General features: G+C 43.4%; 1 protein-coding gene across 5 annotated transcripts in view; it reads left to right on the top strand.

Annotated features, from left to right (window-relative positions):
• Window positions 1-14,328, top strand: part of LOC109868372 (SEC14 domain and spectrin repeat-containing protein 1) — a 32,075-nt gene that overhangs the window by 16,209 nt on the left and 1,538 nt on the right. For 3 of the 5 annotated variants that reach the window (XM_020457876.2, XM_020457867.2, XM_020457884.2), the window contains 13 exons: window positions 14-127; window positions 527-621; window positions 725-780; window positions 2,939-3,042; window positions 3,184-3,294; window positions 6,111-6,233; window positions 9,864-10,058; window positions 10,389-10,503; window positions 12,324-12,483; window positions 12,670-12,751; window positions 12,920-13,042; window positions 13,148-13,339; window positions 13,916-14,046. In XM_020457876.2, the coding sequence (XP_020313465.1) occupies window positions 14-127; window positions 527-621; window positions 725-780; window positions 2,939-3,042; window positions 3,184-3,294; window positions 6,111-6,233; window positions 9,864-10,058; window positions 10,389-10,503; window positions 12,324-12,483; window positions 12,670-12,751; window positions 12,920-13,042; window positions 13,148-13,339; window positions 13,916-14,046 (1,601 nt within the window). The remainder of the gene's footprint in view (window positions 1-13; window positions 128-526; window positions 622-724; window positions 781-2,938; window positions 3,043-3,183; window positions 3,295-6,110; window positions 6,234-9,863; window positions 10,059-10,388; window positions 10,504-12,323; window positions 12,484-12,669; window positions 12,752-12,919; window positions 13,043-13,147; window positions 13,340-13,915; window positions 14,047-14,328) is intronic. The other 2 variants (XM_020457894.2, XM_031797782.1) reach the window with 1 other exon arrangement.

The raw sequence follows: 14,328 nt of genomic DNA, 5'->3' as shown, positions 1-14,328 counted from the left end.
TCTCTTGTTCCAGGTTATTCTGGTATCTGCCAATAAGCTCACACGCTACATCGAGCCCTGTCAGCTGACTGATGAGTTCGGAGGAAGTTTAGTGTATGATCACATGGACTGGGTGAACAAAAGACTGGTAAGCCTTGCCACCATTTTAAAGGGATACTTGGGGATTTTGGCAACGAGGCCCTTTTATCTATTCCCCCAGAGTCCATGTGTATGTCTCTGTGTCCAGTATGAAGGAAGTTGGAGGTGGTTTTATGAGCAAATGCACTGTGACTGTGTACAATAGCACACATTTGGACATCACATTTGAATCCTACAGATGAAAATGTATATAACAATGACCTTATGCAGAATTGGGGTCAATTCCAGTCAATTCAGGAAGTACACTGAAATTCTCTTCCATGCATTTCAATGAAGAAAATGTGGAATTTGAATATGGTTTACTTCCTGATTGAAATGGAATTCACCCCAATCCTGTTGTTATGTGACAAACATGCATGTACATTGTTACTCATTTGTTTTTCCTCAGGTCTTTGAGAAGTTTACCAAAGAGTCCACATCCCTTCTAGATGAACTGGTGGTCATCAACGAGAGTGAGAAAAGCAACCAATTAGACAAAGAAAGGTATTGACTATTATATCTATTTTTGCTCTAAGTATCCATGATTGAGGAAAGGGAATTGAACACACAGGCCAGTAAACACATTGCTTACGTATCTTTCTCCCAGGCCACCAGATTGTAACTTCCTACCATCGCTTGATCCTGAAACAGTTCTACAAACCGGTAATTATACCAATCTTTGTGCACAAGTAATTGTTAATACAAATGGCTGAATCCAGGTAGCCTAGCTAGTAGAGCTGTGTGTTTCTATACCAGTCTGAGCTCCATTTCAGCTGAATGGTACAGGATGCAGAGATGGTGCACGCCACCAGCAGAGAAGACATTTTCCACTCTGTGTAACCATTCAGTAAACAGACTCCTAGAGTGCGTTCCAAAAGGCACCCTTTTGGGACGTAGACCCAGTAATTGTATTTGCAGGCCTAGTGGCGAGTAGTGTGTCATTTCAACGGTTTTACTACAGTGAAAATATTTACCCATTCAGAGGAATGCCAGAGCAGAGCTGGGCTGAGCCCAAATGGCACCCTGTTCCCTTCATAGTGCACTACGTCTGATCAGGGCCAAGTACTGCACTATAAAGGGAATAGGGTGTTCTATGGGACACAACCCTGGAAGGCCAGCACATAGCAGAGCTGTCCCAATAAAAGGAGCTTTGTCTGGTGGTTGTGGAATGGACGGTCAGCCCAACGCGTCTCTGGTACTGTGCTTCCCACAGAAGAACTCACTCGGTATGTGTCCCAAATTGCATCCTATTTCCTACATAGTGCACTACTTTTGACCAGAAACCCATGGGCCTTTGCTAAAAGTAGTGCATTATATTGAGAATAGGGTGCAATTTGGGATACTTCCTATACAACGCCTGATGCTCTCTCTTTCTCGCTCGCTCTCTGAGCGAATGTCTTGCGTAATGAAGAAGAGGGCTTGGGCTGCCCTGTCACTCTTGTTTGTGTTGCTACAGGCACAACAGATAGGCGAGAAGATACAGCGTGAGATAGAATAAGAGCATGATATAAGAACAATACTCTGTCCTATTTGTTATGTGCTGTTATCAAAGAACGTACTTGGAAGGCTTTCCAGTGTAATTAATCTCTGTTTAAAGAGGTTGGGATGCTGTTGATGTTGGTATTATGAATACATGAATAGCAATCTTTCCCCTGAGTACTACTCCACAATAATGCACAGCTGAAATGTATATTGCAACTTAATGGCTGACAAGGAGGAACTTGCTGTTGTCTACATTCTGTACTGTAGTACACATTTATTTCTCTCTCTGGCTGTCTCTCTCTCTCTCTCTCTCTCTGGCTGTCTCTCTCTCTCTCTCTCTGGCTGTCTCTCTCTCTCTCTCTGGCTGTCTCTCTCTTCTCTCTCTCTGGCTGTCTCATCCTCTCTCCTCTGGCTGTCTCTCTCTCTCTCTCTCTGGCTGTCTCTCTCTCTCTCTCTCTCTCTCTCGTCTCTCTCTCCTCTCTCTCCTCTCCTGGCTGTCTCTCTCTCTCTCTCTCTGGCTGTCTCTCTCTCTCTCTCTCTGGCTGGTCTCTCTCCTCTCTCTCTCTGGCTGCTGCTCCTCTTCTCTCTCTCTCTCTTCTGGGCTCTTTCTGTTCTCTCTCTCTGTCTCTCTTCCTCTCTGGCTCTCTCTCTTCCTCTGGCTCTCTCTCTCTCTCTCTCTGGCTGTCTCTCTCTCTCTCTCTCTCTCCTCTCTCTCTCTCTGGCTGTCTCTCTCTCTCTCCTCTCTCTGGCTGTCTCTCTCTCTCTCTCTCTGGCTGTCTCTCTCTCTCTCTCTCTCTCTCTCTCTCTCTGGCTGTCCTCTCTCTCTCTCTCTCTCTCTCTCTCTCTCTCTCTCTCTGTCTCTCTCTCTCTCTCTCTCTGTCTCTCTCTCTCTCTGTCTCTGGCCTCTCTCTCTCTCTCTCTCTCTCTCTCTCTCTCTCTTCTCTGCTCTCTCTCTCTCTCTCTCTCTGGCTCTCTCTCCTCTCTCTCTCTCTGGCTCTCTCTCTCTCTCTCTCTCTCTGGCTCTCTCTCTCTGGCTCTCTCTCTCTCTCTCTCTCTCTCTCTCTCTCTCTCTCTCTCTCTCTCTCTCTCTCTCTCTCTCTCTCTCTCTCTGGCTCTCTCTCTCTCTCTCTCTCTCTCTCTCTCTCTCTCTCTCTCTCTGGCTGTCTCTCTCTGGCTTGTCTCGCTCTCTGGCTCACTCACTTATTTATTTATATATATATATATATATATATATATATATATATATATATATATATATATATATATATATATATATATATAAAATCTCTCTCACTACCATTCCCCCTATAACCATCCCTATCTCCTCTCTCCCCTCCAGGCCATGAGTTGCTGTCAGAGCTGCAGCAGCGGAGGTTTAATGGGTCAGAGGGAGGTGGTGTGGCCTGGTCCCCTATGGATGACGAGCTACTGGCCCAGCCACAGGTACAATAGAATAACTGCATTTTTCCCAGAGGGAACTTCAGTTATGGCAAGTCGGATAAGATGTAAAGATTATAGTAAACATATAACATCAAAATTCACACAGAACATACAAATACTATACAAGATAAACTATTATTTCAGGTCATGAAGCTGCTGGACTCCCTCAGGGAACAGTACACTAAGTACCAGGAGGTGTGTCGCCAACGCAGCAAACGATCCCAGCTGGAGGAGATACAGACCAAGGTCATGCAGGTACTGCACACACACTGCCCTATGATATCACACTCTGGATACACACTACACACACACCAACATACTACACACACCCAAACCCACTGCACAATGCCAACATCATCAACACCTGCCTAGTGCCCTACACACACTGCCCTAATGGCATCAAAACAGCAGCATGGTGAAATACTGATGCCAGGATTCAAACAAATGCAGATTACAGACATCTCACTGCCTTGACTTTAGCCCAATACCTTCAACAACAGCAGCCTAGTGACCAGACAGAGAAACAAATGCAGATTTACACTCGTCACCATATAGGGTTCTAACATTTGGACGTCTAAATTGGAACGCAGTGGCTGTACAGTGACATGCTATACATGACGTCAGAGGTCAGGGTCTCTGTTTCACAGCTCTGTATTGGTTTTGACGACAGACATTCTGAACTTAAACACAACACGCGTCAAGAAGCTGCCCTCATCCCTCCCGCTAATTGGGCAACGTTTTCACATTTTTGTGAGGGAAAGGCTGTAAATTACGAGGACTCTATGTATTTTGAAAGATGATACGTTGAGGATTATAATAAATACCGCATTGATGTCATTCATACAAGCAAGCCAAAAGTGCACCTCATATTTCCATATCATAAAACTTGTGTATACACTGAGTATACCAAAAGTTAGGAACATCTTCCTAATATGGAGTTGCAAACCCCCCCCCCCCCCCCCCCCCCCCCCCCCCCCACACACACGCAGGAAACTGTTGAGCATTAAAAAAACAGCAGCGTTCCAGTTCTTGACACAAACCTGGCATCTACTACCATACCCTGTTCAAAGGCACTTAAATATTTTGTCTTGCCAATTCACCCTCTGAATGGCACACAGACACAATCCGTGTCTCAATTGTATCAAGGCTTAAAAATCCTTCTTCATCCCATCTCCTCCCCTTCATCTACACTGATTTTGAAGTGGATTTAACAAGTGACATCAATAAGGAATCATAGCTTTCGCCTGGATTCACCTGGTCGGTCTATGTCATAGAAAGAGCAGGTGTTCTTAATGTTTTGTTTACTCAGTTATACATCACTATGTTTGATGTCCAGTTACAAGATGACATGGTGTTATACCCAGGGTTGTCCTGAACAGAATGAGCCTGTTTGTTGTTTTGGGAAGAACACCACACATCTGAATGCACTCATGACTCCATTCTATGTGCACCAAAATGACCATCTGCTTCTCTGCCTTGTGAAAGCCTAACACTGTAAGGTTATATTTTAGCATTTAGCTAGTCATGTTGGCAATAGAATAGGCTTCCCAATTATGTCTACCTGACCCGATTTTATTGCATAAACATCAACAGTAATTGTGTAAAGGCGGGGATGCAGGGCTGTGTGTTCCTCAATGGCACGAGAGCTCAAAAAAGCACCTCATAGTTGAGTTAAAAAAGTGCATCGAACTGTGCACACTTTGGAGAGGTGTACGGACATTTTGAAACACCAGTTAGATCTCTCACTCAAACGCTTGTCTTTTTTGTTGTTGCACCTAGCCGATGCACCTGGATACATTCATGTAAAATGCACATAAAATCAACAGTGTAATGTTTGGTTTCAGTGAACTGTTGTGTCCTCACCTTCAGTCTAATAATTGTCCCATATCTAGTGGGCAATGGTCAAAAGTAGTGCACTGTATAGGGAAAAGATAGTGATTTGAGACAAAGCCAGGATGAGCAGTCAGCACACATGGCTACATCTCAGCACACTTCCTCCTTGGCAGCTGGCACTACCTCATTTCCTGTCTGTAACCATGAAGGGAAAATGCCTTTTCTCCCATTGGCCGATAGATTTAACTCTACTTTAGCATCTAAAACAGTTGTTCTCCGTACTCTGTCATGTGCAACTGATCATTTGCCCTATGTTCTTATTATTCCTCCCATATAGGCTACCACCTGTCGATTTGCCTGATACCCTTAGGGGCACTAGTACACCAGGCTGAGAACCGCTGATCTAAATATGTCAGCATTTTGAATGTTTTCCAGTGCAAAAGGAAGTTATAAGGAAGTGAACAGCTCCTTCGATATGATGTGATGTGTTCCATGGAATGGATGGATTCTATTTTAGATTCTAGATCCTAACGGAATGAGTCTGTTGCTATGGGGATGAAGATGTTGTTCTGTAGGATGATGGATTAGTTTGGCTAGGGGTGTTTGGCCTAGTTCTTATCTGCTGGGAGTAGAGATGTAGTGCTGTGTAGCGAGTGGGGGAGTAGTTTGTAAGCTGTATTTCTCCGAGCGATATAGGAGACAGGCGGGAGAATTGCTTCGCAAGGCTAAAGGATGATGTTGAAAACCTCTGTCAAACTCAACACTGAACCATTTTATCATCCCTCTTTCAAAGTTCAGTGGATTCTAACACCTCTTCTTGATCCTCCTTAAATAATGCTGTATTTCAACCAGATGTTGAATTAGATTTATCATGTTATCCTTATCTTGTCCTGGGATGTCAGTTTCAAGGAGACACACACAGAAAACATTAGTACAATATATCGTGAACAATATTTACTTTTTAGCTAACTTGGCATAATATATTGCTATGCTGACACATGGTACACTGTTTTAACAATGAGCCTCATTATACAACATTTGAAATGCCAATACATGCTTTATATCACCTGCGAGCTTTTAAGTAGTGTTACCCGATTGAAACCCACACTGATTTACAGTTTTTCCAACCAATTAGGGACCTCTGATACCTGGAAGGTATTTCGTTGGTCGGCCTGGGGGAAGTGATGAAGCATTTATCAATGATTGTGTCCAATGGGGTCTCTCTTGTTGCTATGCAGGTTGTGAATTGGCTGGAGGGGCCTGGCACAGAGCAGCTCCGAACACAGTGGGGGATCGGAGATTCTATCAGGGCCTCCCAGGCCCTACAGCAGAAACACGAGGAGATGGAAAGCCAACACAGCGTAAGGACAGAATAAAACAACACACTATAGACACAAAACAGACGCAACACAACATAATACAATACCACACAACTCAAGACACATAGTTGGCCAGAAGACACAAGAGATAGAGAGCAAACACAGCGTAAGGACACCACAGACACGATAACACCACAGACGCGATAACACCACAGACACGATAACACCACAGACGCGATAACACCACAGACGCGATAACACCACAGACACAGCTCTGTTACACCACTCATTGTTCAGTGTTCATACTCACTTACAGAGAAGAGTTGTGGAGATAGATAGCTGCTAGTTCTCTCTCACTGCAGTAGAAGTACATGTCTGGAGTGTCTTGAAGATCCCAATAATTAGGTCACTGAATATGATTATAGATTTAGATTGTTAGGACGAATGTGTTAGCTGCCAGGAGACTGTAGTGAAGGCACTTGGCAGAAGACATACTGTTCTGTAACTGCTTTTCATAGATCAGTACTCTCTGGGCTGAGAAGCAGGGGCAAAGTGGTACTAGACTAAAACTATGGAATAAAACTGATGTAGGTAAACCATTGACATAAATAAGGTACAATGTTTACATCTGGAAAAGGTTTGTGTGATATCACTAACAAAACAACAGCTGGCATTAGTATTTTCCTGCTCAATCACCAGAGTCAGTCCAGGCCAGGAAGTGACTGCAGCAGCAACAGCTGTGGGGTGTAACTAATGTCTCTCCTGGCTGGGTTTATATCAAAGACCCTGATGAATCATTGCTCTGGGCTGGAGCGTGCCCCGTTGACCGGAACAGAGAAAGCTGGCCAGGGTGAATTGAAGGCTAAAGCCAGAGCGAGGTCAAAGCTAAGATTGGCGATTAGGCTAGAGACACCCACACCGGCAGAGAGCGACACCCACACCGGCAGAGAGCGACACCCACACCGGCAGAGAGCGACACCCACACCGGCAGAGAGCGACACCCACACCGGCAGAGAGCGACACCCACACCGGCAGAGAGCGACACCCACACTGTCAAGAGAGCGAGAGCCTTGTTGTGGTGTTATATCCCACAGCCTTCAGCAGGTGGAGCTATTGATCTGAATGTTTAGTGTTCTCTAAGTAATAATGACAGTACAAAAGCATTCAACTCAATTACTGTACACAGTAGGTCTGAACTGAACATGAACCACTTTTATATAGAAACTATTTGTATTGTTGGTATACAGTATTAGCACAACCTTCTGTGTTTGCTGGTATGAATTGTGACTCCACAAAATAAGTTATTTGTTTTGTAGTTTCTGACTCTTCTGCTCTGTAATAACGCATGTGTTATTGGTTGTGTATATACAGTGGGGCAAAAAAGTATTTAGTCAACCACCAATTGTGCAAGTTCTCCCACTTAAAAAGATGAGAGGCCTGTAATTTTCATCATAGGTAGTACACTTCAACTATGACAGACAAAATTAGATAAAAAAATCCAGAAAATCAGGATTTTTAATGAATTTATTTGCAAATTATGGTGGAAAATAAGTATTTGGTCAATAACAAAAGTTTATCTCAATACTTTGTTATATACCCTTTGTTGGCAATGACAGAGGTCAAACGTTTTCTGTAAGTCTTCACAAGGTTTTCACACACTGTTGCTGATATTTTGGCCCATTCCTCCATGCAGATCTCCTCTAGAGCAGTGATGTTTTGGGGCTGTTGCTGGGCAACACGGACTTTCAACTCCCTCCAAAGATTTTCTATGGGGTTGAGATCTGGAGACTGCCTAGGCCACTCCAGGACCTTGAAATGCTTCTTACGAAGCCACTCCTTCGTTGGCCGGGCAGTTTGTTTGGGATCATTGTCATGCTGAAAAACCCAGCCACGTTTCATCTTCAATGCCCTTGCTGATGGAATGAGGTTTTCACTCAAAATCTCACGATGCATGGCCCCATTCATTCTTTCCTTTACACGGATCAGTCGTCCTGGTCCCTTTGCAGAAAAACAGCCCCAAAGCATGATGTTTCCACCCCCATGCTTCACAGTAGGTATGGTGTTCTTTGGATGCAACTCAGCATTCTTTGTCCTCCAAACATGACGAGTTGAGTTTTTACAAAAAAGTTATATTTTGGTTTCATCTGACCATATGACATTCTCCCAATCTTCTTCTGGATCACCCAAATGCTCTCTAGCAAACTTCAGACGGGCCTGGACATGTACTGGCTTAAGCAGGGGGACACGTCTGGCACTGCAGGATTTGAGTCCCTGGCGGCGTATTGTGTTACTGATGGTAGTTTGTTACTTTGGTCCCAGCTCTCTGCAGGTCATTCACCAGGTCATTCACTAGATCCCCCCGTGTGGTTATGGGATTTTTCTTCACCGTTCTTGGGATAATTTTGACCCCACGAGGTGAGATCTTGCGTGGAGCCCCAGATCGAGGGAGATTATCAGTGGTCTTGTATGTCTTCCATTTCCTAATAATTGCTCCCACAGTTGATTTCTTCAAACCAAGCTGCTTACCTATTGCAGATTCAGTCTTCCCAGCCTGGTGCAGGTCTCCAATTTTGTTTCTGGTGTCCTTTGACAGCTCTTTGGTCTTGGCCATAGTGGAGTTTGGAGTGTGACTGTTTGAGGTTGTGGACAGGTGTCTTTTATACTGATAACAAGTTCAAACAGGTGCCATTAATACAGGTAATGAGTGGAGGACAGAGGAGCCTCTTAAAGAAGAAGTTACAGGTCTGTGAGAGCCAGAAATCTTGCTTGTTTGTAGGTGACCAAATACTTATTTTCCACCATAATTTGCAAATAAATTCATTAAAAATCCTACAATGTGATTTTCTGGATTTTTTTTTCTAATTTTGTCTGTCATAGTTGAAGTGTACCTATGATGAAAATTACAGGCCTCATCTTTTTAAGTGGGAGAACTTGCACAGTTGCTGGCTGACTAAATACTTTTTTGCCCCACTGTACATGATTGCTTGCTCTGCATGATAACTTATTTTGTATTTTTAAAATGTATTTTACCTTTATTTAACTAGGCAAGTCAGTTAAGAACAAATTCTTATTTTCAATGACGGCCTAGGAACAGTGGGTTTAACTGCCTGTTCAGGGGCAGAACGACAGATCTGTACTTTGTCAGCTCTGGAGTTTAAATAATGTGTTATTGGTTGTGTATATACAGGATTGATTGCTGTGTATGATAATGTGTTATTGGTTGTGTATATACAGGATTGCTTGCTGTGTATGATAATGTGTTATTGGTTGTGTATATACAGGATTGCTTGCTGTGTATGATAATGTCTTATTGGTTGTGTATATACAGGATTGCTTGCTGTGTATGATAATGTCTTATTGGTTGTGTATATACAGGATTGCTTGCTGTGTATGATAATGTCTTATTGGTTGTTTATTTCCTGGAATGGTTTGCGGTGTAATAATGTGTGTGTTATTGGTTGTGTATCCACAGGAGTAGTTTACGGTGTAATAATGTGTGTGTTATTGGTTGTGTATCCACAGGAGTGGTTTGTGGTGTAATAATGTGTGTGTTATTGGTTGTGTATCCACAAAAGTGGTTTGTGGTGTAATAATGTGTGCGTTATTGGTTGTGTATCCACAGGAGTAGTTTGCGGTGTAATAATGTGTGCATTATTGGTTGTGTATCCACAGGAGTGGTTTGCGGTGTACGTGGAGCTGAACCAACAGATAGCAGCGTTGCTGAGTGCTGGAGACGAGGAGGACCTAGTGGAGCTGAAGGGTCTTCAGCAGCAGCTCAGTGATGTCTGTTACAGACAGGCCAGCCAACTGGAGTCCAGGCAGAACGTACTGCAGTCAGCACACGAGTTCCACGGCACCGCACAGGATGTATGTTTCATGGATTAATTCAGTGATTGATTGAATTTATTTGATAATAGCAAAATACCTATACAGCCAAGAACAAGAGCGACAGTGATTCTTACTCTAAATCACCAAGTCAGTACCTAGGGCCAGTCCCTTAGCATTTGTGTACTGTAGATCGATATGTGAAAGCAATGTGGCAACAATCAGATGGCAAGATGGAGCTACCACCACCCATATTGCTTACACTTATCAAGTCCTCCAATCTACTTTGGGATTCAGTCATAATAATATAGACTATGTATGGACTACAGCTTTGTGTTGCCTTTGGACTAACGCCCCAGTTTACCCTCGCAGCTGTCCCAGCAACTGGATGGTCTACTGGGCATGCTCTGTGCAGACGTGGCCCCCACTGACGGGGCTGCCATCCAACAAACACTCAAACACCTCGAGGAGAAACTCAAGAGTGTTGGTAAGCACAATTCTATAATTCTATTCTTACTGTTTATTTTTGTAATGTTATTATTAATTTATTATTTTTAAATGAAACACACTGTCTTATTACAGTTGAAGTCAGAAGTACATACACCTTAGCTAAATACATTTAAACTCAGTTTTTCACCATTCCTGACATTTAATCCTAGTAAAAATTCCCTGTCTTAGGTCAGTTAAGATCACCACTTTATTTTAATAATGTGAAATGTCAGAATAATAGTATAGAGAATGATTTATTTCAGCTTTTATTTCTTTCATCACATTCCCAGTGGTTTAGAAGTTTACATACATTCAATTAGTATTTGGTAGCATTGCCTTTAAATTGTTTAACTTGGGTCAAATGTTTCGGGTAGCCTTCTACAAGCTCCCCACAATAAGTTGGGTGAATTGTGGCCCATTTCTCCTGACAGAGCTGGTCTGAGTCAGGTTTGTAGGCCTCCTTCCTCACACAGGCGCTTTCAGTTCTGCCCACAAATTTTCTATAGGATTGAGGTCAGGGCTTTGTGATGGCCACTCCAATACCTTGACTTTTTTATCCTTAAGCCATTTTGCCACATCTTTGGAAGTATGCTTGGGATCATTGTCCATTAGGAAGACCCATTTGCGACCAAGCTTTAACTTCCTGTCTGATGTCTTGAGATGTTGCTTTAATATATCCATATCATTTTCCTGCCTCATGATCCCATCTATTTTGTGAGGAGACTGGTGCAGTCCCTCCTGCAGCAAAGCACCCCCACAACTTGATGCTGCCACCCCTGTGCTTCATGGTTGGGATGGTGTTATTCGGCTTGCAAGCATCCCCCTTTTTCCTCCAAACATAACGATGGTCATTATGGCCAAACAGTTCTATTTTTATTTCATCAGACCAGAGGACATTTCTCCAAAAAGTATGATCTTTGTCCCCAGGTGCAGTTGCAAACCATAGTCTGGCTTTTTTTATGACGGTTTTGGAGCAGTGGCTTCTTCCTTGCTGAGCAGCCTTTCGGGTTATGTCGATATTGGACTCTTTTTACTGTGGATATAGATACTTTTGTACCTGTTTCCTCCAGCATCTTCACAAGGTCCTTTTGCTGTTGTTCTGGGATTGATTTGCACTTTTTGCACCAAAGTACGTTCATCTCTAGGAGACAGAACGAGTCTCCTTCCTGAGCGGTATGACGGCTGCGTGGTCCCATGGTGTTTATACTTGCGTACTATTGTTTGTACAGATGAATGTGGTACCTTCAGGCATTTGGAAATTGCTCCCAAGGATGAACCAGACTTGTGGAGGTCTACAATTTTTTTTTCTGGGGTCTTGGCTGATTTCCTTTGATTTTCCCATGATGTCAAGCAAAGAGGCACTGAGTTTGAAGGTAGGCCTTGAAATACATCCACAGCTCCACCTCCAATTGACTCAAATGATGTCAAGTAGCCTATCAGAAGCTTCTAAAGCCATGACATCATTTTCTGGAATTGTCCAAGCTGTTTAAAGGCACAGTCAACTTAGTGTATGTAAACTTCTGATCCACTGGAATTGTGATACAGTGAAATAATCTGTCTGTAAACAATTGTTGGAAACACGACTTGTGTCAAGCACAAAGTAGATGTCCTAACCGACAAACTATCGTTTGTTAACAATAAATGTGTGGAGTGGTTGAAAAACTAGTTTTAATGACTCCAACCTAAGTGTATGTAAACTTCCGACTTCAACTGTAGATGGATAACTGCAAGAATAAAGTTTGGTTGGAATATTTTATAACTATCAGTAGTGTTAGTTTGGTTATTGAGGAATATTCTCTGCTGTGATGCTCTGTCCAGAGGGATCCCTGGCAGGCCTGAGGGAGAAAGGGCAAGTCGTGATGGATCAGATGTCCAACCAGACAACCTGGTCCTATGGGAAGGACGTGCCCATTGAAAACAAAGAAAACATTGATCATATCCAAGGAGTTATGGAGGACATGCAACTCCGGAAACAAAGGTTTACCCAGATGTATTTTTTCCTGAGCCTGCAGGGCTGCAGCTGCTCCAGATAATGCTGAAGTTGTTTACAAAGCTTCCACGAGTCAGACAATTTCTGTAATATCATAGAATTTTGGCCTTTGCCATGGATATTGACATGGAAATGACCATTGTCATGTTTTAAGAGTGTTTTGGTTCTGTCTAGATGTGAAGACATGGTGGATGTGAGGAGACTGAAGATGCTTCAGATGGTCCAGCTTTTCAAGTGTGAGGAAGATGCATCACAGGTCAGTCTATGGACCTTCCCTTCTTCATCTCTGTCTGTCTGTTAGTTTAATCTTTGGTTCTGGGTTGCATATTTTAACACGTCACTGATGTGTTGTATTGTTATTATTGACATATTGTTTTTGTTGTTAAGAAGACCTTGTAAACCTCATACCTGTGTTGATTCTCAGGCGGTGGAGTGGCTTGGTGAGCTGCTGGATGCTCTCCTGAAGACCCACATCAGGCTCGGGGACGATGCACAGGAAACCAAAGTGCTGCTGGAGAAACACAAGAAATTTGTGGATGTTGCACAGGTACTGATCTCTCGTGGCAAGCTGTTGACATACATGTACAGAACACAACCCTGAACACAACCCTGAACACAACCCTGAGCATCTCCCCCTTTCTCTGTGTTTCAGAGCACCTATGACTACGGCCGTCAGCTGCTTCAGGCGACGGTGGTGTTGTGTCAGTCTCTACGCTGCACCACACGCTCCTCCGGTGACACCCTGCCACGCCTCAACCGGGTCTGGAAACAGTTCACTGTCACCTCTGAGGAGAGGGTCCATCGGCTGGAAATGGCATGCTCTTTCCACACCGCAGCTGAGAAGGTGGGTGGAGAATGGACAATAGTTACTGTGTAAAGAATGAGACACCAAGAAACGGCTTTCTCCCTGCCTAAAGCTTATTTGAGCCTATGGAAAACCTACAGGTTGTGAGGTTTCATGACAGAAGGTAGTGATGACAGGCAACACTCAAGCCAACATTTTAGGTAAACAATTAGCAACTAAACTCCAGAGCAGCCTCTTTAATGATCAGTGTTGTAGTGAGTCCAGTCTCGAGACCATATATTGAGTGTCTCAGTCTTGTCTCTGTGTTGGACAGGTTTTTACTTAGTCTTGACTCGTCTCGGACAATGAGGACTCATAATTTCTTCCCTAGAGCAGTCGAGACCAGCAGAGTAAAAGACTCATAATTATCAGCTCCCATTCAGTCAGCCATAAAACCACTTTGCCAGGCCAAACAACCACACTCTTTTCATGACACTGACTCTCTGTTTGTGGCTCTCTCTTTGTGTCTCTCTCTTTGTGGCTCTCTCTTTGTGGCTCTCTGTTTTCACCATTCTGAATGTCTAAAGAATCCATATGTTCTGAAATATGAACACAACACTGTCTTCTCCATCCCAGGTTCTGGTCCAAACCAGCCCAGAGCAGGGTGATCTCCCAGTGGAGTTTGAGCAGGAGACCTATGAGGAGGTGGAAACGGTGGGGAAGGCTCTACTGGACAGACTCACTGTCCCTGTTATATTCCCAGATGGGTAAGAAACAGAGGACAGGTCACACTAAAACCTGCATGACTTTAGTGACTCCCTGAAACTTGTCATGGTGCGGGTTAACGTCAATGCTGGTAAAGTTATTTCCAATTTACTCCTCAAGTACCAAACTTAATTTACACTGGCAACTGATGTTATCCATCCACTATAACCATTTATCAATGTCATAGTGTACATGAAGATGTTTGAAGATCTAATGATGTATGCCACTTTAAGAGGAGAACTGATGGCTTGTTGTTGATTCCTTCCCTCCGCTATGTCCCCCTT

The sequence above is a fragment of the Oncorhynchus kisutch genome, linkage group LG2 (assembly GCF_002021735.2).
Source record: "Oncorhynchus kisutch isolate 150728-3 linkage group LG2, Okis_V2, whole genome shotgun sequence".
NCBI lineage: Eukaryota > Metazoa > Chordata > Actinopteri > Salmoniformes > Salmonidae > Oncorhynchus > Oncorhynchus kisutch.
Note: the sequence above shows the minus strand (reverse complement) of the source record. Positions and strands in the feature narration are given on the sequence as shown.